The sequence below is a fragment of the Lineus longissimus genome, chromosome 12, assembly GCF_910592395.1.
Source record: "Lineus longissimus chromosome 12, tnLinLong1.2, whole genome shotgun sequence".
Lineage (NCBI taxonomy): Eukaryota > Metazoa > Nemertea > Pilidiophora > Heteronemertea > Lineidae > Lineus > Lineus longissimus.
The window spans coordinates 17,800,972-17,821,961 of NC_088319.1; the positions used below are offsets into that span (position 1 = coordinate 17,800,972).

Genomic DNA, 20,990 nt, shown 5'->3' on the forward strand with positions numbered 1-20,990 from the left:
AGACTCATTTTACGATTTACACAGTTGAGTGTGTAACCAGCACTACTCTCATACGGTAGACTCGTGAGTAAGAGAGCCTTTGAGATATATCCCATATCTTGAGTTGTCCTCACGCCCAGTAACTAAGGCAGCCCAAGAGAGTAGTCCAGTGGTTTAGGTCTCATGACCAGAGCTTATTTTTACCATATCGTACGGTCACACTGTATCCACATGTATAGTCACTTGGTTCAAGTTATCTCCAGTTCTCACAAGGTGGTAACAAATGCTACAGTCAATTTCAGTTTTTACAGTGAAGTTTATAAGACTTCGGCCGGGCCCTTGTTGTTCTGCGCGTGCTCCTGCCCGTGTCATCCCCTTGTGGAGGCTCCACCGGCTTCCGTGACCTTGTTGAACGTGTTGGGACCGGCGAGACAAAGTTGATGGGGCTGTCACTGACAGATTCAGAGACGGACGTTCTCGTTGATTTTTTCCTCGGCCTGAAATAAACCACAACATAGGATAAGAAGTTGAGAGCATGGTTTTTCCTCTTGGATTTCACTATTCTGGGTTGTTTGGGACAACTGATGTAAGATGGTATCTGAGGCAGTCAACAACTCTGTTTCAGTTACAAGGATAATTGCATGGTGAGAATGACTTACTTCTTTGCTGATCGCTTCACAGAAGTCGGTTTCCCTGGAGACATCACCTTGGTTTCATCGAGGACCGTCATAGAGAGACTGTGGATCGACTGCATTGAGATATCACCCACATTCGGCTCAATCATCGATGTGTAGAGTTTGTCGTCTGATTGGCGACGGCGTAGTCTTGAGCGTGTAATTGGGGGTGAGAAGATGAACGACTGAGGCTGCGGCGTGGCTTTCACATCGGACGTCACTGAACCTCCCTCGACTGATAGAGGCATGGCAAACGTAAAGCTTGGCTCATCTCCTGAAACGATCCATGTGATTTGGTGAATGAGCGCGCTGGCCACATTCTGGTGAAACCTATGGTATAAAGCTCTGGTGGGCAATCCCACATCACTTTCCACACAAGTTGCACTAAGCATCTCAATGATATTTTAGCCTTTATGCTCCTTCTAGGAATACAGTAGCCATTCTCACCACAAACATACCTTCATCTTGATGATCTGAAGCCTGGCCCCGAACAGGAGTCGTCTCTCGTGAACCTTTGGTGGTGGATCGCAGTTTCATCATGAAGCTACCGGAGGACAGTGGGGACATCTGACGCGCTTTACACTCTGGAAGGAAGACATCAAGTTGGCTTACTATCAGTGACATCGTGATGTTCTGAGCTGGAGATAATGAACGCATTAGGCCAGAGCTCATCCAAGATACAGTAGCATATAGCAACTAGAAGTATCACTCCCCTGGATGTCTTCCTGATCGGGATACTTCCCAGTCGGGACAGGTGCCAATCCTGATGATGGTGATGAGAAGGTTGGCATGTGTGCCATGATATATATCATGCACTACCTTTCCACTTGCACTGAGACTGCACACGAAATGAACGATTCAACAAGATAACACACACTCCCTGAGAGTTAATCCAACATCCCGGCCATAAGCTTTGTTTATTATAAAACCACTTTATCACTCCTGGCCTTCAATTACCTTCTTTATCACTCTCTTCACTCAGTTCTGCCTCCATCACATCTGTCTGAGCCAGGCCACGGTCAGACTCTTTCACCAGAGATTGTGCAGGGGTGCGGCACTTTGATGGTCTGAGTTCACTCTTCCTGGGGCTGGGGTCCTTGACTGGGCTTCCCTGGAAAGAGGATTGGAATGTTGATCACATGATTTACAACTTGTTGGCAGCTTGTGAGTGAGTGAGAAATGCTACGGTAGGTCAACACTAGTTTGACGGCTCTTTGTTAACAGGAAGACAGCATCTGTTTCAAATGAGATGAGAACTATTCAAAATGAAAGTGGTGAGCAGTAACACTATCATGGTCATGAAGTACTTTTAAAGGTGCAAGTCAACTTCTCAAGATGCGGCTCAGAATGATATGAGTACAGCAAGCTTTCCAAGGACATGAAGTTAGTAACTGATTGTCATAGGACAAGATACGTTTAGATATGAATGATCTTTCCATCAAAGCAGTTGATCAAGCAAGCAGTAATGAAAGCATGCAAAAGAAAGAGAACTCCTTACACACCTTGATTGTGGTGTAGTATTCAGCAGCATGTATCTTACACAGTGTCAACATACACACCTTGATTGTGGTGTAGTATTCAGCAGCATGTATCTTACACAGTGTCAACATACACACCTTGATTGTGGTGTAGTATTCAGCAGCATGTATGTTACACAGTGTCAACATACACACCTTGATTGTGGTGTAGTATTCAGCAGCATGTATTTTACACAGTGTCAACATACACACCTTGATTGTGGTGTAGTATTCAGCAGCATGTATTTTACACAGTGTCAACATACACACCTTGATTGTGGTGTAGTATTCAGCAGCATGTATTTTACACAGTGTCAACATACACACCTTGATTGTGGTGTAGTATTCAGCAGCATGTATTTTACACAGTGTCAACATACACACCTTGATTGTGGTGTAGTATTCAGCAGCATGTATTTTACACAGTGTCAACAAAGTGTGTATTGTCTGACACTGTGACACGCACCAACAGTCTAGACGTGTTTTCTAAAGGCTTGACCTTTCATACTTTCATTTAAATACTAATGGAAGAACTGGTGCTTTAACAGGCACCACAAGGGTGAGCTTTTCAGAGGTAAGCTGAAGTTCTCCAGGAAGCATGTTCAGGTGTCCCCTCAACACCAAACCAGCAAGTGTTGAAAAGCATTTGAAAGAAGCACTCAAGCTAAGGAAGATAGGCAATTATAAAATGTCAGTGCACCAGACTTTGCCCGGACCACAAGCTTTCACTCATGCTATGTCCCGAGTTACACCAGACAAGTTTGATTTCATTCAAGTGAAAGAGAAGTTCTATCCACAGTGGAAAGTTCATTCTACAGTAGAAAGTTCATTCTACAGTGGAAAGTTCATTCTACAGTAGAAAGTTCTACCACTGTAGAAGAGAACGTTGGTTTACTAAATCCGGGCAAAAGACCAGACACACTGACAAATGGAGCAGCAAGTAAAGTCTACAACACAAGAGAGGAGAAGCAAAGCGTTGGCTCAGGCACATCAACCAATCTACCTCTTCCTGAACGTCTGCTAACAGGTCTGACAACAACACATTCTCACAATCTGAATCCTGATAAAAAAAGTCACAGTAAAAATGATCGGAAATGCTTTAAAAAATGGCATGATAGCTTTTATATCTCTTGTCAACAGCGGATACTACCAATTGTTGAATCCTTGGCTAGATCTGGCATGGGCACTTCTCTACAGTGAATCCTGCCCAATGCCAGTTGATCTCCCTAGATTCAAATCTTAGCCATAATATGGTAGGTATCGTATTGAGTGTTGTTACTCATGATGAGATCTTTCAGACGGTCAGTTGAAGATACAGAAGATAAGCCCAACAGAAGAGACAACAGAACGTTTGAAGGAAACATAAGAGGATTTGACTGACCTTGGAGGCTAAGCGTGGTGACCTCCTCGGTGAAGGAGCTGGACCATCCCCTCCAGCACTACGATGTGTATCTATCACTAACGGCTCAGCAAACTTCTCCAAATCCTCTTTCGTAAATCGACTCGGTGTCTTTGTTTTTCGCCCTGATTCTACAGCTGATGTCTCCACTTTTTGAGATGGAGTCCTAGATTTCCTCTCATTGTCTGCAGTGAACTTCCTCTGCAGTGATTCCTGTGGTGGCGTCCTCTGTACTTTCTCTTGTTCCTGTTGCTGCGTTTGGAACATGTCACCCGTATCAACCTCCGGGGATCTAGCCTTCACTGCGCTTGATTTTGGTGTATCTATAGTTTTTTCCAGCACCTTTTTGGATGATTTTGGACTTTGAATGATAGTTTTTTGAGTGACACGCGGTGAATCCATAACGTCCGTTAAATCAGGATAAATCCGGCCAGCAGACTCACTAGTTGTTTCAGGAATCGTGGCTTTTGATATTTCCATTTCGAGACTGCGACGGACATCTCCAGCCGATCGGTCCAAGGGTTGACCTGCCGATGGGAACTCTAAAGGTTCAGTGTCCATGTCTTCGTCTGGTTCTTGGTGCTCTGAAATGTGAAAGTCATTCCATTTGAAGCATGATTTGCATGTAAAACAGGTGTAAGAGGGTAATGTGAATCTCTTATCACACCAGACCATGAAGACACCTACCGATATTTTTAGATTTGTTCATATTAAACGTGATCTCATCGTCAATGACCTGCACCTCCTCGTCCATCTCTTCAATGTCCAGAGAGCTCCGTTCCCACGGTGCTGCCCCCTGTGGTGAAACCCGCGGAGAGAACCGTTCAGGTGTTGGGCTTCTCTCTCGCACGTTCCGTGGACTTTCTGACCTGTCATCAACTGTGGTGGAACTCGGAATGGAGAAACGAAGTTGTTTTGAGGATGATGCAGATTTCTTGTCGAACATGACTTTACGGGAAATCTTCGGGGGCGTTTCCATATGGATGCCGGCACTGATCATATCTGAAATCAGACAATAAGAATATGACACAGTATCTCTACCCTACATACTCAGCGATAACTCCATCTCGCCATGAAATCTTTGTCAAGTCTGACGATGTAATACTTGTGATGCAGGGCAGTGGCATGATTGTGAAGATACCATCACAACAACAGCCTTTCCTTGTTCAAGACGTTCTACTCTAGAGATATAAAAGTAAGAAAAAGCTGTACCTGTGACTTGTTTTGCTTTGAAAGGAGCTTCCTTCATGGGACTCGGTGAGCGTTTCATCACTTGACGCACCTTGAGAATCGACTGTGGAGTTGGCTGTGGCTTCAACACGTTTCTCATTGGCGTCTGCCGATGGACGGGTGGCGTCTTTAGAAGCGACAACATTTCAGCACTGATGAACTTTGACGCTCGCCTGAAAAGAGTCAAGTTCAGGTCAATTGAAAAGAAATTTGCTCTTCTTCAGTTTTAGCTGAATGACTAAGCTTTCTCTCAAGTATAGCAGACAGCATCATACACATCATGTTCAGTTCAGGAGCAACAATTTAAACAGTGGGTTGGACAGACGGTCATCTACATAACAGAAGACAGGAGAGAGATACTTCCCAACAACTACATACCTTTTGATACTATCAGTTGGCCGAGCAGGTGACAAACACAAGCTTGGCGACAGACCAAACATCTTCTTCGTAGGTGAGATAGGTCGAGTGACTTCCTCTGGTAGTGTAATGGTGGGGTAGACTACGTCACTAGTGTCCCGTATTCTAGAGCGGACCCGAGGGGTGACTGGGGTACAGATGAAGGGCCCCGGGTCGCCAGGAAGGTCAACCATGTCAGGTCTGGAAAAGAACAAGTTGGTTCATGTTTGCTTGGGAACACCAATGGCCAGAGCTTATTCTGCATTCCATAGCATCAAGAGACTTGGAAATATTTCTACCTTTGGAGAGGGTGATGGCCATTGCATGGGAACTTCCCAGTTATGACTGGTACCTATTCACTCCAAGATAGTGTTCAGACATAGAAATCAAAGCACGGAACCCATGACCTCCATGTTATGGGCCCTCTTACCAATGCACCACTGTAGGTAAGAGGGCAACCTCTGAGATAGTCATGTTGTCTATGCCCATAAACGTTTACACACCTGCCATCTTTTGGTGCGGGAACATTCTCATCCTCTTCTCGAGTTTGATGTCGTACTTCGTTCACTTTCTCCAAGATGGCGGACAGCAACGTGGCCTGGGACTGCATCTCGGCCTTCTTGCTACGATTCACAACAGTCGACAAGGGTGCTGGACATACAACTGGAACAACAATGAATGTTAGAAAACAGAACATTCTGAAATCACTTCCTAGTCAGTTCTCCAGGGAAGAGTTCATGCAAGGATCAACAGGTGAGAATTGGAATCACCGTTCTCTCCCAACCAGGATGCCACCAACCAATCACCTTACTCACCAGTTTTCTTTCGAGTAAGTTTCTTGAGCTGACGATCTGAACTGAAGATCAGTTTCCGTTGAACCTCGGGCAGTATTCTGAAATAGCCATCAACGATCGTGTTTCTGGCAATGGCGCGTTCCTTGGCAAGCGGGTCAGTCTCAAGCTAGAAGTCAATCAGCAATATATTGGTGAGAGTTAACAGATGCAAACATTGTCGTACATCCTCCTCTGTTTTTCTTGTGGCATCACTTACATATCCTTGTACACTTTTGAAAAAGGACTTGCTGCCTCAGTCTTCCTGACATTTACGGCTGAAAGGTCAACTCATCTGGCAACAAGTTCATTACTTTGAAGTATTTAGTTTCCACCATCACCTGAACACAAGAAATACAAGGGCTAAGCAAAGGGAGCCTACAAATCAATGAATCAATTGATAGGTTGATCAGTCTGACTCACCATGACTCTTGCCTTTAACTTTTCATTGAGCCGGATTGCCTCAACGTATCTTGCCCTCTGCAGGTAGTACATGACTAGTAACTCGAGCGAGTTTGGCTCCGTGCTTTCTTTGAGATACTGGACTAGGTGGCGCTCCTCGACACCATCGAGGGAAAGCTGGAGGAGTTTGTCGACAGTCTTGGCTGTAAGTGAAATCATAAACAACGGTGTCTGGTTATGACTTGGTCACACTCCTCACAAAGGGTGAACAATGACAATGTAATGTGAGATAGAAGAGACAGTGACTTGAGGTGGACATCATCAACTCTGTGAACAAGACTTTCAGGACGTAGAACAAGACACTTACTCTGCTGACAGCCGACAAATAAATGCGAGAGGAGATCTTCAGTGTTGGACTGATCACGCACAGTTCGCTGGTATTCATAAGCTTCAGAGATCAAGCTGAAATAAGACGATCGTCAAAGGTATTAGTGACCAATTCCAAAGGTATAAGATATGATTAGTGACCAATTCCAAAGGTATAAGATATGATTAGTGACCAATTCCAAAGGTATAAGATATGATTAGTGACCAATTCCAAAGGTATAAGATATAATTAGTGACCAATTCCAAAGGTATAAGATATGATTAGTCCACAGTAACATTCGAAAGGTCACTTCACAGTATGTTTCAAGTGTTGAATGTTTGAGTTGGACGCTTTACCCGACTAGACCACACAGCCCTTCTTGTAGCTTCTCTTCAACTTACCCATTCGCCAAGAGAACAGTCAGTTTAAGCTTGACATCTTCAGGTGTCACCATGGCTGGCTGTCGTGTCTTCATGTACCTGACCGCCAGTTTACTCTCCGCTTGGTAGAGGAGAGCTTTGATGATACGAGTGTGCTGCCAGGGCAGGATGTGGCTCGTCACCATTGGGCTTAAGAGCATATGGACTGCTGCCTGGAACATGTGAAGTAAATATTGAACATCAAATAATCATCTCACATAATCTTGGCACTGGAAGGCCTTGATGATGTGGGTAAGCAACACATGGACTACTGCCTGTCACACTCCATGACAAATTAAAGTCCAACATTTGTACATCTCATTCTCAACTCTCAAAGGACTACCGTTGAAAACGACTCATAATAACACAAGGATTCCTTGGAAAGCTCTCAATGAATCCTCTCTGGTGGTATTGTCAGATCTTCAATCAAATCCTTCAATGTCCATTCCAAATTGGTGTCAGTCTCAACAAAATGGCCGATTCTTACCTCAAAGTCTTTGTGATCCAATAGCCACAGCCCCTGAATGAGTTTCATCATTCCTGCCGGAACGTTGAACGCCTGAGCATATTTGATCCAGCGGCCCAAGATTCGGTCTTCCTTATTGTCTGCAGCGTACATGAGCAAGTCGAAGATGACATAGACGACAATGCAGTGTTTGGAGATGACCGGGACGTCCTCTAAGAGATACAGGTTGAGCAGAGCCTGTAAATGACAAATGAAAACGTGTCAAACTCATGTGCAGAACAGACCTGTTCAGGTAGCTGACACTGGAGGGAGGTTAGGAAAGGTCGGCACAGTTGTAGTCATCAATGGTTTGGGTTTAAAATGACATTCAAATCAAGGAGCAATAGAATTCAAATGACTGGCTTAAAGTATGATACGAGGAGAAAGCAGACTTACATGGAGGCTCGGGGGAGGATAGAGTCCACTGCCTCCCTCCTTATCCCAGAGCTCTTTCACAGCTGAACCCATATTGTCCACCAAGCCATCTATCATGAGCAGGTCGGTGAAGTTCATGTCGCTATGTAATCTGTTCAACTCCTGCCGTCGACCCATGAAGGCCTGGGCCAATGAGGTGGCGGGGAAACTGAAGTGATTGATGGGGCCATCTTCACCTTCGGCATGTTCAGGAAGAAGGCCATTGACGAGGAACCACATCACAACCTGGATGTGTTCACACAGCAACGAGACAATGCTCAGCTTCGTCTGCAAGTCTCTTGTACCTGGCAATCAGAAAGGTTGATCTTGGAAATATTGAGAAGGCAGGAGTATATCTAATGGAACCAAACAGGAATCCTTCAAAGGACTCCACAAATTAATCCAGTCGATTCTGAAATCTTTCAATTGAGAAGAAACATGTCCTCTTGCTTACACTTCCTGCTGCCACCAACTTCCTCAAGGCCAAAACAATGTTACAAAACAGGGAGCGCTCATGTTGTTTCTAACCCGACTCACCTTGCTCTGTTGTCGGTGCAGCCTGGCTGATGAGAAGTTGGAAGACAAGCATGAGATGTTTGAGTTGTGTCTTCTGTTTGTTGATGGTGGTGCTGGTCTGTTCATCAAGTGGCACGCCACTACAGTCGTACAATGGCACACAGAGCTTATCAAGCGTATCCTTGATCTGAGTGACCTTCTTCCAAGCCCAGTTTAACATGTATCTGAGATTACAACCAGCCTGACTGTAATCTCCCTTGGCCCATTGGGTGATGCACGAGCCTATGAAGCCGATCATTGCATGCTCCAGACAGACTGTCAGTAACGCCTCACGCTGCATTGTAGCGGGGAGTGTAGCACTGCTTCCACCGAGATCAAACGTCTTTGGAATCAGACCGGCGTGGACGAACATTTCGAATGCTTCGTGAGGATCGGCTAAAGCTTTTGGTCCTGTCTCGTTCAAGGAAGATAGTGTCTCTTGCTGGATGCCCAAGTAGCTACATCGTACCACCCCATTATCAGTCAAACACTTCACATCTGCAAAAGAGAAGAATATGTCATATTGATCCGTTGATGAAATGCTTTCATTATTCTTAATCTTCTTCTTCTGTGATTGCTCTGCAGGGTGATATTGTCTCTCACTCTAGCAAAGGTCAAAGGACTTGAGTAGCACTGAATGGGTAGCTCCTAGATACCCCAGAGTACCTCTGCACAGACCCAATGAACCTAACAGTTGTTGTCAAAAGCATTGGGAGAGACCTCGGTCATTGAAAAGTGCTAGATGAGAGCCTGGAAGAAGAGCAGGGTTCCCCAGTGAGCTATGACTTACCAAATCCAAGAGAAGATGGGTAGAAGTGTTGTTCAGGTGTTGGTGTGAGAGAAGAGTAATATCTGGTGACCATTTCCGCATCAATATGAGCTGCCAACAAACCATCTGGAGCGGCTGCCTCCAAGATGTCCTCCATGTTACAGAAGGAGAAGAACGGACAGACGTCATGGCTACCGTTGGTTGGGCGGACTGATCCCGGCATCTGGGAGTGGTACCATCGATTCATGTCAAACAGGCCGATGTAGAATGAGGATTTCGAGAGCATGTCTTCTGGGACGGCTTCCCAGATAAATGCGCACAAGCTGAGATCAGCACCTGTTGGTCCTGGAAAGAATGACAGGCATTCAGGAAGAATCAACTTCATTTCTGGGACGTTCAGCTTTAGACAACTGAAATGACTTCATTCTGATGGATGACAGTGGTGATGCTCATTGACTTCAAAGCTCTTGAAAGTGGGGCTTATCACTGATCGTTGGGTAGCAGCTGAATCTTCTTGTTAAGAACCAACTGAATGTTTTGTGGAAGTTGATCTGTGATTTTATCCATTAACAGCCAAAACCCAGAGACCGAGTGTGTGACTGACCTACCCTCAAAAGAATCGTCATCAGGTCTTGAGACCACCGGGCCGTGAGGATCTTCAATGACATGACATGAGATGATGGCACTCCCCGCCAGGGCGGCGTTGCTCATGTTATATGGGTCGACGGACAGGATGTGTTCAAACCGACTGATGGCAGACGTCATATCCTGCGGAGGGTTGAAAGCAGATGGGATATTGGATGAGACACTCAACATGGTGCATCATGGTGGATGTGGTTTTCGTAGCAAACGTCTTGGTCAACAATGTCAAAAGAAATTGTACCATAAACAAAACAAAACTGGTGCAAACAGGAACAACACATGACTTTGACCCCAAGGGATATTTGGAGAGGATGACTACCATTAACAAAGAGGGGAGATGATCTGATGTGGCCAGCCTACCTTATATAGAATGCCATGATGCTCGACATGTACTCTTCGGTTGTAGCCAAACTGATAGAGAGACAATGCTGAACAATCTCCATCCCTAGAAAGATATTACAAACACCAATATTCATTTGGTAAGGAAATGCAGAAAATCGCACCTGCCAACACTCGTGAACAACATTGGCCCAAGCTGAACTTTCCCAAAGTCATGTGGTTAAGAAATCCTGTTCTCCAGTGAGCACTTCCACTGTAGTGATCCTGATCAAATTCCATCTTGACCCACATAACGACACACAAACACACCAGGATGTTTATAGATAGATAAGAGAGAAGTAGGGAAACCCCATGCCATTAGTACTCAGGTTACTCACTAGTTATCATATTGATTATTAGTGAATGTATACCGGGCAGCGACCATAAACAAGGAGGACGTCTGCTGCGTACCAAGACTAACACATCAATATGAACCAAGAAAGCCAAGAAGAGGCCAGGGGAGAGGACACCCAGATAACAAATGATGCAGTGAAGGAAGAGACCATACATGAAAGTGCCACAGCAGTTGACATTGAAAGAGAGAATGGACTCGCGGTGGTCGGTAAGCAGGGGGTTAATCATGAAAAAAACCGAGACTCCAGCTAATGAAAAACGGGGGAATATTTCGTCTCAGAAATCAGAAGTGAACCAACGGCGTTATCGCTTCGTTGACACTGGCAAAAAATCAGCTTTTTTCAAGAGCCAAACTTTGAATGAACTTCGACCGTTTTACAACGGCTCCATGCTCGACCAGCGGATGGCAGAGATCAGGAAGTCAATATACTACATCCGCCAACACTGGCATGAGTTTGACACGTTCCTGACATCGTTGAAACAGCTCATGTTAACAGACGGAGAGCTGACCTTTGAAAAGCCTCAAGTTCAATCATACATGGAGAAACTACTAACGACTAAGAGAACTTGGTTACAAGAGTTTGAAGTGGCGTTTCTAGATATCAGCTACGATGCTATTAAACTTTACACATGTTCTGAAGGATATGGTCACATTTATCGACTCAGTAATGAAATCTTCCGCCGTGAAGATTCCATTGATGTGGCGGAGATGATTCAGAGTGTGACTTTCTTGGTAGAGTTGATTAACATTGATCTGTTTAACTATTGCCTCAAGAGGCCCGAGATGATGCATTACAAGGGGATGGTGTACCGCGGGATGTGCCTCTGTGACGTGGATCTTGATGCCTTCAAGTCACTGCGACATGAGCCAATGAACAGGAGAAACATTGCAGTACCACTCGGTGAGTTTTAAGTCTTAGTATTTGTCTGATTTTGTAACCACTTTACAAGATTAAAGCCTCAAAACACACAAGAACCCTGCCCAATATCTGACTCGGTAACTGATAACTTAGTACTGTCATGTCAAAATACTAAATGCCATGAGTTATTTCTGATGTGAAGTCCTTTTCCAGGTTTGTTCTCAGGCAGCTCCAGCTTGGATGTCGCCCTATCGTTCATTGAAGAAGGCCTAGAAACAAGCCCGGTGGGAAAACCAAGATCAACCCTATCCTCATGAAGATCAATGTGATCAGCCTCAATAAAGAGTACATCGAATACTACACCAAGCGATTCCCAACATCCGTCCTCACTACAATATGTGCGGTTGATGTTCACAATCTTTCTGTATTTCCAGATGAGTTTGAAGTGCTGCTCCGTGGCCCCTTCATGCTCGTTTTGGATATTTACAAAGACCATAACCTCTTAGGAGGACCCTGTCATGTTTTAGAAGCAGTCATGCTGAACGCTAACCGTGATCATATATCATCAGCGCACCTTGGTGACCAGGATACGTTAGCACGCGATATGTTTGCTACAATGGTTGCTGTCACTCGGAGTGAGTTTGCGGTGAAGTACTGTGAGAATCACGCGCTGATACATGATGGATGGGAATATCAGAAGATACTCCACGATAACATAACCAAACTTGACATCTTGATGAAGGATGATTTACAAGGTCAGCAATAGAATCTTACGAGTCTTTGTTAGCACAGTATCTGAGGAAGTTACACTTTATTGCTTTGAAAAAGCTTTCCCTCAAAATCAGACTTGGTTGCTGGTGAATATGTCAGCCACGCCATGGATAGAAAATTAGGGCTGATCATGATACAGGGCAACCCCCACATATCTTGATGTTCAGGGACATCAATTTTGGGAACAGAAATGAATAACTACTTACTTTTTATCGACTAGAGTTGGTCCCCTGACGGCCCAGAGGTAAACAAAGCACCTTGGGTCATTCTCTGGCTCCTGGTAAATGAAGTGGGTTATCGGTGCTAGGTCGTCCGATTCATATGAAACTGTATATCTGCAAATGAAAGGGGCGAGTCCATGAAAAGTCGGGGAGTTGTGAGAATTTGGGGATGAACTAAAACCTGCAGTATCTTGAATGTCTGTCACGTTTTGAAATGTTTACCTAGACACACAAGCCTGCAGTGCACAGGCTAACTTATAACTCTAGGGGATATTTCCGGTGGAGACTTTGACAAAGTATTTTTCTACTTGCCGTCTGATGATGACACAGAATACTTCTCTACTTACTCAAGAACAGGGCTCGTTAACTTCCAAAGCTGAAAACACCCGAAGTTGAATCCTACGGCAAGCACGCCCATCTGGGGGACGAACTTGATGCAAGTTACACACACATTGGCTGAAAAGGAAAAAACTAATCATCAAAATTCCTTTCGGTACAATATTCCACAGAACTGTAGCCTTTTCCAGCGTTGACCACAATAGGACAAGCAGCGCCATCTGTTCACATGTGCAGAACACAAAAATTGTATCCGTTTCATCTTATCATTGAAAAATATATCATTGTTGATTACATAGCAGATGAAAGTTACCTGTACTGAAAGTTGCCAAGACAGTCCCATCAGGTTTACGATAGAGGTAGGATGATCCTCTATGACCATCGTTATCTAGCGTCAGACAGAGATGTTCCCGTTTTCTGAGTGCTACGTCCCGCCTGAGACTGAGGTTGGGCATCCTTGGAGAGATGGAACAGAGCTGACCAGGGCGCACCTCGTCTGATAACATGTCGTCGTCCAGGCATAAATCTGAAATATAAGAAAGCTCAACACAAACTCTATTTTGTACATGAAATTTGAATAAGCAAATTTTACCAGATGGTAAATACTGGATACAGAATCAGTCAGACAGCTGTTTCTTGTAGCAAGAATCAAGTATTGGATGCCTTCAGAGTTCTTCACAGTTTTGAATGATAAACTTTGAATTTCTGTCTTACAATAGATGCATTGTTGATATCTCAACTTTCTGTGACACATTGTGGACAATGTCTAGATTTCCCATTTCATGGTGAATGTTCAGCTGCAGACTGAGGACAATGATCTCACCTATGAGGAACACCTTGGCCGACATGAGACCCACCGCTACCAATCCACAGTAAAGCTGCAGGTGTTCACTAAACACTTCCTCTACCAGGTCCATTTCACTTGAAGTCACCGGCTCAACACAAGTCACCTGAAACAAGACAATGACGCATGTGTGGTCAAACTCCACTGATCGATGAGCGGATTGAGTTCAGGGGAAAACGAGATAAAGGGATGACTAGCCAAAGATGACATGCCTGGCCCTAGTATAGGTGTCACTGTGTCAGGTATACAGCTGTCCAATCTGTGACATGCCTGGCCCTAGTATAGGTGTCATTGTGTCAGGTATACAGCTGTCCAATCTGTGACATGCCTGGCCCTAGTATAGGTGTCACTGTGTCAGGTATACAGCTGTCCAATCTGTGACATGCCTGGCCCTAGTATAGGTGTCACTGTGTCAGGTGTACAGCTGTCCAATCTGTGACATGCCTGGCCCTAGTATAGGTGTCACTGTGTCAGGTGTACAGCTGTCCAATCTGTGACATGCCTGGCCCTAGTATAGGTGTCACTGTGTCAGGTGTACAGCTGTCCAATCTGTGACATGTTGGCATTACCAGCTTAAAATCCTAACCACAGATTCATTTCCACGCTAGAAATTGAATAATGTTGATAAAATTCAAAAGTTCTGCACCAGAAAAACATGGGCATTTCATCTGCACTCAATTTCAACTCACCTTTTCTGGAATTTCAATAGCTTTAACAATCTTAGATGTCTTGATATCAAAAATGCAAATCATTCCATTGTTGCTGGTGTCCAAACCGACCAATAGGTGCGGTACACCATCATATTCATACTCCACAACACACATGATTGTTGTCTTCGTATCTTTGATGACAGAGCCAAAGGACCAGGCGGCGATACGCTCGCTGGTCGAGCTGTTGACGACCTCGAGGCTCGCCCCACGGGTAATCCAAGAGAAGCTACCATCTAGAAAAGGAAGTGAGATATACAAGTCGACATTGTGATTTTATGGTCAGATATCTTCGGCCTTTTGATTGGTGGATCATATTTTATGAAAGGAACTGACCATGACCCCCCCCACCGGGTTTTGGATTTTAACATGCCAAACAGACTTGTACCTTTACTGAAGCTTCCAAGCGACACCTTGCCGTCTCCGTGAGCCTTCTCCAGAGCATCGAGACTAGCAGGCTGGAATGTTGTGACGGGGGTCGTAACGTGTGGCAATAACTCTTTCATTGCTAATTTGGAGAATGAAGCTGTCACTTTGATGTTGAGGCAGTCGTAACTGAAGAGAGAGAATGGTAGGCCTGCCAAGGCAATGGCAATGTGCAATGGATGACCAGTACTCAGTAACACTAACAGTAGCCTAGAGTAGGCTAGTACGAGGAATCCCAGGACCGTTGACTGGAGGCCCGTTGTCGACGGCTTAAAATGGAGATATTTTAGGATAAAGGCAGGTGTAACTTTCCCAGCCGGCCAGCTGATAGTCCTACTCGAACCTCTTGTCGTGTAGCACTCATCAGCGACCAGGCCCAAACCATGATGCAGGGAGGGAGCATTAGCCTACTTTTCTTTACTGCCAATTAGCATTACCACATCATGATTATCCAAATTCCAATGCATGCAGCATTGGATGAAGAGCCGAGGGAAAGAATCTGACTACGAAAATATTTCATTTTGAGGAGAAATAAGGGGCAAACGCACAATATCTTTACAACTCATAATTTTCAACTTACAATACAAAACTTGCTCTCAGAACGCCAATTTTTTTCAATCACACCGCCATTTGTTTCGCTCCGATACCTTTTCGCCCCCAGTCGTTTCGCTCAAAATCGAAGTGATTTCGCTCCCTAGGTCTTCTGTTGGGGATAGAGAAAGTACCCCGGGAAAGTACAAGTGGCAAAGTAGAAGGGTTGTCAAATCTACAAAAAAAAGGATGACATGCAGCAACCTAACTTAACTTCAAGGTCTGGTTGTGGCAGTGTCTGCAATCTCATCAGGTTTTGGTAGTGGCAGCATCTACAATCTCATCAGGTCTGGTTGTGCCAGCATGCTGTATTATCAGGTCTGGTTGTGGCAGCATGTTATGGTATGTTGTTGCAGTATACTGCTGTCTCTTCAGGTCAGGAGTTCTGATTTCATGCAATCCCTTTGTGAAAATGATCAGGTACCATGTGAAAATGAGACACATTTTCCTAAGGGTGGAGACAAGGTCCACCCTGTAGAAACATGGTGCACTACGTTTGGAGAGCACACATCCAGATCAAACAGAGTACGCATAGTGAAGGGGCATGAAAAGCAAAACAGTATTAATGTCGGACCGTGAATTTTCCAATCAGAATTAGTCAAAGGGTATCCTGAGTTTCACGCTTTTTTATGCTGATGATGGAGAGAGCGGTAGCCGATACATATTCAGCACGGTTCTTTAGCAGTTCAATGTGCTCATGACGTGACGAGAGCAAATCTCACGGGTGGGGCGGAATCCGCCATATTGCTAACATCATCGGCGCCAACAACTATTTCTTTTGACCCTGCCACAGACTTTCAAAACTACTTTTTTGATTGACTCTGACCCTGCTGACCTCGATTTTTAAACACTTTCAAAAAGGCCATTCAAACGTCAAATCAACTGCAAAGATAATCTTTTATATCACTGTGGTATATAAATACGATATGTTGATAAAAATCTGTAGAACTATCGAAATATACGATTACTTGGAACTATTTCGGTGAATCACTTCGCCACCTGCGCGACCTTGTCACAATTGCGGCGCGCTCGTTTGCATACCGCATATAAGGGGCAAATAAAATCTCCATATCAGCATGAAAGCCTTGACCGTTCTGCGCTTAGAGTGTTTGACTGTGGATCGGCTGGTCACGGGTTCGACTCCCGGTTAATCTGTCGCAGTTTTTTTTCTTATTTTCTTCGTCCTTATCTTGTTATCTTTGTAATTTGTTATCTAATCATCCATATACAGATGTCTAAATTTTCATTATTATCATTATCATACCCCGCACCCAAACTTTTCAAACTGCAGCACATACTGATTACTTAGACATAAAATGGCCGCCGCAGGTGACCTTTGAGAAAAGATGGCAAACGATGCTGTAAAATGCCGGCTTGTGAAAAAATTGTTCGATGAGGTTGGTGAGTCGTTTTTTTTAGTTAACGCACATCCGATAGTGTGTTTGGTCACTCTTTTTTAGGCTACTTTACCTTAAGTTACGGTTACTCGGGCCCAAACTCGCCCCAGTGCCTAAATTAAAAAAATTCAGACGAAAGACCTTGCGCTGTCTCGAACGAAATCAGCCTCTCTACTGGAACAATCGGGACATTCCAGCAGCACATCCTTGACAGCGTTATGACTGAGCGAGACATGTAACTCTATACGCGCCCGCACTGGCAGCACCTCAGTGATAGTCCATCGGTATTAAACCGCAATCCTTTTTGACCAAGAACGAAGAAGCCGTTTATACATCTTGACAGCTCATTCTCGTAAACAGTAGTCATTATAATCTCTTGGGGAGCAAAGTAAATTCCCGTGAAAGACACCGATGCAGGCCGACTCAAAGTGACCTGCCGAAGATCACCGATGGCCAAACGATTCCTTCTTTGTAGATTTGACAACCCTGGAAAGCACATCTACTTTGACACTTGTACTTTCCTGCAAATGCAGTGAATATAATTGTACGTGGATTTTATCATTAACTTTATCTATGAATTTCAACAAATCTTAATTCATTGTACTGGGGTACTTTCTCAATCCCTAACAAAAAGTCTGAGGGAGCGAAACTACTTTGATTTGGAGCGAAACACCTGGGGCGAAAATGTCAGGGAGCGAAACGACCGGATACCCCATTTCCTAGATGGCAGCAGTATCGGTATCCCAGCTACCGATTCAATATAAATGAATCGTAATATCAGTAACAAACCATCCCATTGATCATAAGAATTAGCAAATTATTTTTTGGATAACCATTAATTATTCATATTGACTGAAAATATAGTATATCGGAAAAGAAAAGTTTTTAATATGTATCTACTTTGATTTGGAGCGAAACACCTGGGGCGAAAATGTCAGGGAGCGAAACGACCGGATACCCCATTTCCTAGATGGCAGCAGTATCGGTATCCCAGCTACCGATTCAATATAAATGAATCGTAATATCAGTAACAAACCATCCCATTGATCATAAGAATTAGCAAATTATTTTTTGGATAACCATTAATTATTCATATTGACTGAAAATATAGTATATCGGAAAAGAAAAGTTTTTAATATGTATCGACGACTCAAACCTTGAACGTGGCTACAAATACTGTTTTGTAAAAAGTGCATTGTTTCTCTTGAAAGTTCAATTTATTGAATTTCGAGGTGAGAAATGCTATTTCCCGTATTTGGAGTCTTTGTGGTCCTACTTTTGTCTGTCTCTTCTTACCTATATCAGATTGGAAGCATGCAAAAAATCATAAAATGTATGTAGGCCTAGTAGCCTGCCCTGTGCCTATAGGCCTAGTGCATTGGTCCCTACAATCATGACATCATGCATTCTGAAAACGACAATGGTTATTGATGTGGCTTTCCAGTTCACTAGGGATATTGTGCCATGATGAATATAATAAGGGTACCGTGTTGTACTTGTAAACGATTCCCAGAACTAGTTTTGTCGAATTTGACATTTGATTGTTGCAGATTGGGAGTTATGTTTGGCCAGAGTAAATCAGACCAGGCACAACTGACCCGAAGCTGATGATTGAAATGTCGCTTTTCTGCTAAAAACATAAAGAGCCAGCTCGCATTTGTATGTTGTTTACCAAAAATGTGAAAAAATAGAATCAGGACTGAAACTGCTATTCAAATAGAATTATGGTCCACTTATTGTAACCAGCTTGGGGCAGCATACGATACATGTAATGTGTATTATGACTATCCTGAAGTATGATTAAGGTAGCAGGAGGAAGTTTGTTTTTAACCTTGGCCATCATTCAAATAAAATGTTTGTTTACACTGGTGTAGGCCTACATGTAGTCCTGTATGCTAAATTTGTGATCAAGTTCAAGATTTGTATACTGATATTTAAATTGAGATCTTTGATAAACATAGAGATAAAATGCTTGTGCTAGTTTGATTTCCATGACTTGCCGAGGTCAGGTAGGTGTGTGACAGTCTGTGAGAGAGTGGTGTGTTTACTCGTCTTCGTCATGGAGGACTAAATATAATTGACCAACAAATTACAGCCTATTTGTTGTGTTTCCTGAGTGGAAATGATGGGAGATGATGATAAACTATCCAAAGGGTAAGTATGCAGTTGAATACAGTGTCAAAACCTTGCATGTCAAGATGCAGGACATTAGAATAACAAAACTCGTGCCTTAGCGACGCTGTAAAGATTTTGGAACTTCATGATGGAGAGCACGAAATAAGGCACACAGCCACTAGTCCTCATATGCATGTCAAAGTCAATGACCTAAATACCATCAACCAGCCCCCAACATGACAAAAGCCACAAATAATATCCAATTCATGTCCTGAAAACCTGGCATCGGGACATACTGAAACTCACTACATAGTTGTTTACTTCAAAGCTGACTACGTATGGATGATTTGCCGTGAAAGGGAAGTTTCATTGAATACTGGAATTGGTCAAGCTCAGTTGATAGCTGGAAGTCTGCTTAGTCACACCTACTTGGCCGGTATCTTCGTTGTCATCTGGGTAGAGAGAGTGAAAGGCTTCGGAGCTCAGAACCATCACTCCTATCAACTCATCCGACAGACTGGGATAGAATGGACCACATTTCATGGATTAAATTTTCGTTTTTCAGTAGTGTTTGTCATAAAGCCATGTGAAGGAAAGGGGAATTGTGTCAGCGGTTTTATTTGAATACACGGGTAGACCGGTGTTGCCTTTGCTCTGGGATAGCAGCATGTTGGTCAGCCTTGTCTTCATAATTCATAATTGGATATCATCCAGTGCCACAAGAAGCATCAATTGACAAAGTTCTCATGCTGAAAATTTCCAAATACGGCAGGACTTTTGGAAACGACAGGGCACAATTACGCAAGATATTCCGGTAGGACTTGACAAAGAGGTACATACCCCAGGTAGTACGGTACGTTTTGACAAAGTGGCACGTCCCCAATAGGCTGTCTTCGTTGGTGACTGTAGATGGCTGCCATGTCGAAGCGCAAGCCGAGTGGAAGTAAGGTACCCAAGGAAAACCCGGCCTCACCAAATCAAAAGCGACTGCCACCACCCCCTTTTGTACCTATATCGTCAAATGCATGGAAACACCTCAGCAATGAGAAAGAACCAGAAGTGGCTAGTGTCAGTAAGGCATCGAGTAAGAAAAAACGTCCCAGGACGTTCTCTTCTTCAAGGGTTGGAAGGAAACCGTCCACATCCAGTGTGGATTTGCCCGTTTCTAACTCTATGTGGTATGTGCCACCAGGATGTGATGACCAAGGGAAAACACCTCCGAGCGAAGCGGGGTATGTACCATGTTAGAAAGCATGAGCAAGTAAAGATGGCCTCGTATGAAATGGCTTTGCTCACTCTTGTCGGGTAAACACATCTTTCTGGTACTTCCTGGTCTGCTTTAGGGTTTATCATAAACATAATGGCCAGACTTGTTTATTGTGTGTTGCTATATCTGACAGACATGGACAATGAGACATAGACTGTATCGGTGAATACCATATTTCTACAATGTCCTGATGGCCAAAATGCCATTGATTCTCATAATTTAAGCAAGTTTCAGGTGCTTTGTATATTTGCCGATCTGATCCACTAGGAGGCGGAGTTAGTCACTTTTCAGGGCTCATACGAAACATCCCGTGTGGTGTCATTTAATCAAGGTAACAGGCGATGACCTGACGTCAGCATCTTCTTGCTGCGTGTGTTACCATGACTGCTAATTTCATTATTGCTGAATTGCATCGTTTGGAAGGTTACTGTTGGTAGGCGAAACTGTTCGTCGGGGACCTCGCAGCCCCCCTCGGCGGGGACCTCGCAGCCCCTCTCGGCGGGGACCTCGCAGCCCCCTCGGCGGGGACCTCGCAGCCCCCCTCGGCGGGGACCTCGCAGCCCCCTCGGCGGGGACCTCGCAGCCCCCTCGGCGGGGACCTCGCAGCCCCCTCGGCGGGGACCTC

The 20,990-nt window shown here is 44.2% G+C and overlaps 2 protein-coding genes across 8 annotated transcripts in view; one reads left to right on the forward strand and one right to left on the reverse strand.

Annotated features, from left to right (window-relative positions):
• On the reverse strand, positions 1–15,638 carry LOC135496823 (protein ELYS-like). 3 transcript variants are annotated; one of them, XM_064786349.1, is made up of 27 exons: positions 15,576–15,638; positions 14,958–15,124; positions 14,552–14,805; positions 13,842–13,968; positions 13,332–13,544; positions 13,030–13,138; positions 12,668–12,796; positions 10,459–10,543; positions 10,065–10,224; positions 9,478–9,801; positions 8,670–9,185; positions 8,115–8,437; positions 7,701–7,916; positions 7,196–7,386; positions 6,795–6,889; positions 6,449–6,630; positions 6,011–6,155; positions 5,699–5,858; positions 5,178–5,396; positions 4,782–4,972; positions 4,257–4,571; positions 3,552–4,153; positions 3,174–3,230; positions 1,611–1,764; positions 1,112–1,237; positions 639–927; positions 1–476 (listed from the first exon to the last, which is right to left on the reverse strand). In XM_064786349.1, exons 2-27 carry the CDS (start codon positions 15,073–15,075, stop codon positions 278–280), a joined length of 5,499 nt encoding a protein of 1,832 aa, XP_064642419.1. In that variant the 5' UTR covers positions 15,076–15,124; positions 15,576–15,638; the 3' UTR covers positions 1–277. The 3 variants fall into 3 exon arrangements, with proteins under 3 accessions (XP_064642419.1, XP_064642420.1, XP_064642421.1); XM_064786350.1 differs by having other exon boundaries at positions 14,958–15,146; positions 15,576–15,590; XM_064786351.1 differs by lacking the exon at positions 3,174–3,230.
• Positions 10,882–20,990, forward strand: part of LOC135496824 (phosphatidylinositol 4,5-bisphosphate 3-kinase catalytic subunit alpha isoform-like) — a 22,063-nt gene continuing 11,954 nt past the window's right edge. The window contains exons 1-2 of one of the 5 annotated variants that reach the window (XM_064786358.1): positions 10,882–11,732; positions 12,125–12,445. Coding sequence is in view for 2 of the 5 variants with exons in the window: in XM_064786353.1 (XP_064642423.1) it covers positions 20,008–20,330 (323 nt within the window). In the remaining 3 variants the exon portion in view is untranslated. Of the gene's footprint in view, positions 11,733–12,124; positions 12,446–18,081; positions 18,216–18,977; positions 19,138–19,219; positions 20,331–20,990 lie in introns of those variants that run through there. The other 4 variants (XM_064786356.1, XM_064786355.1, XM_064786353.1 and 1 more) reach the window with 4 other exon arrangements.

Coding starts and splice junctions, on each gene's coding strand:
- LOC135496823 (XM_064786349.1), bottom strand. CDS start 15,075: ATGAAAGAGTTATTGCCACACGTTACGACCCCCGTCACAACATTCCAG. Junction 8,438..8,669: donor TGCACCGACAACAGAGCAAG/GTGAGTCGGGTT, acceptor TCTGATTGCCAG/GTACAAGAGACTTGCAGACG. Junction 4,154..4,256: donor GAACAAATCTAAAAATATCG/GTAGGTGTCTTC, acceptor TTCACATTTCAG/AGCACCAAGAACCAGACGAA.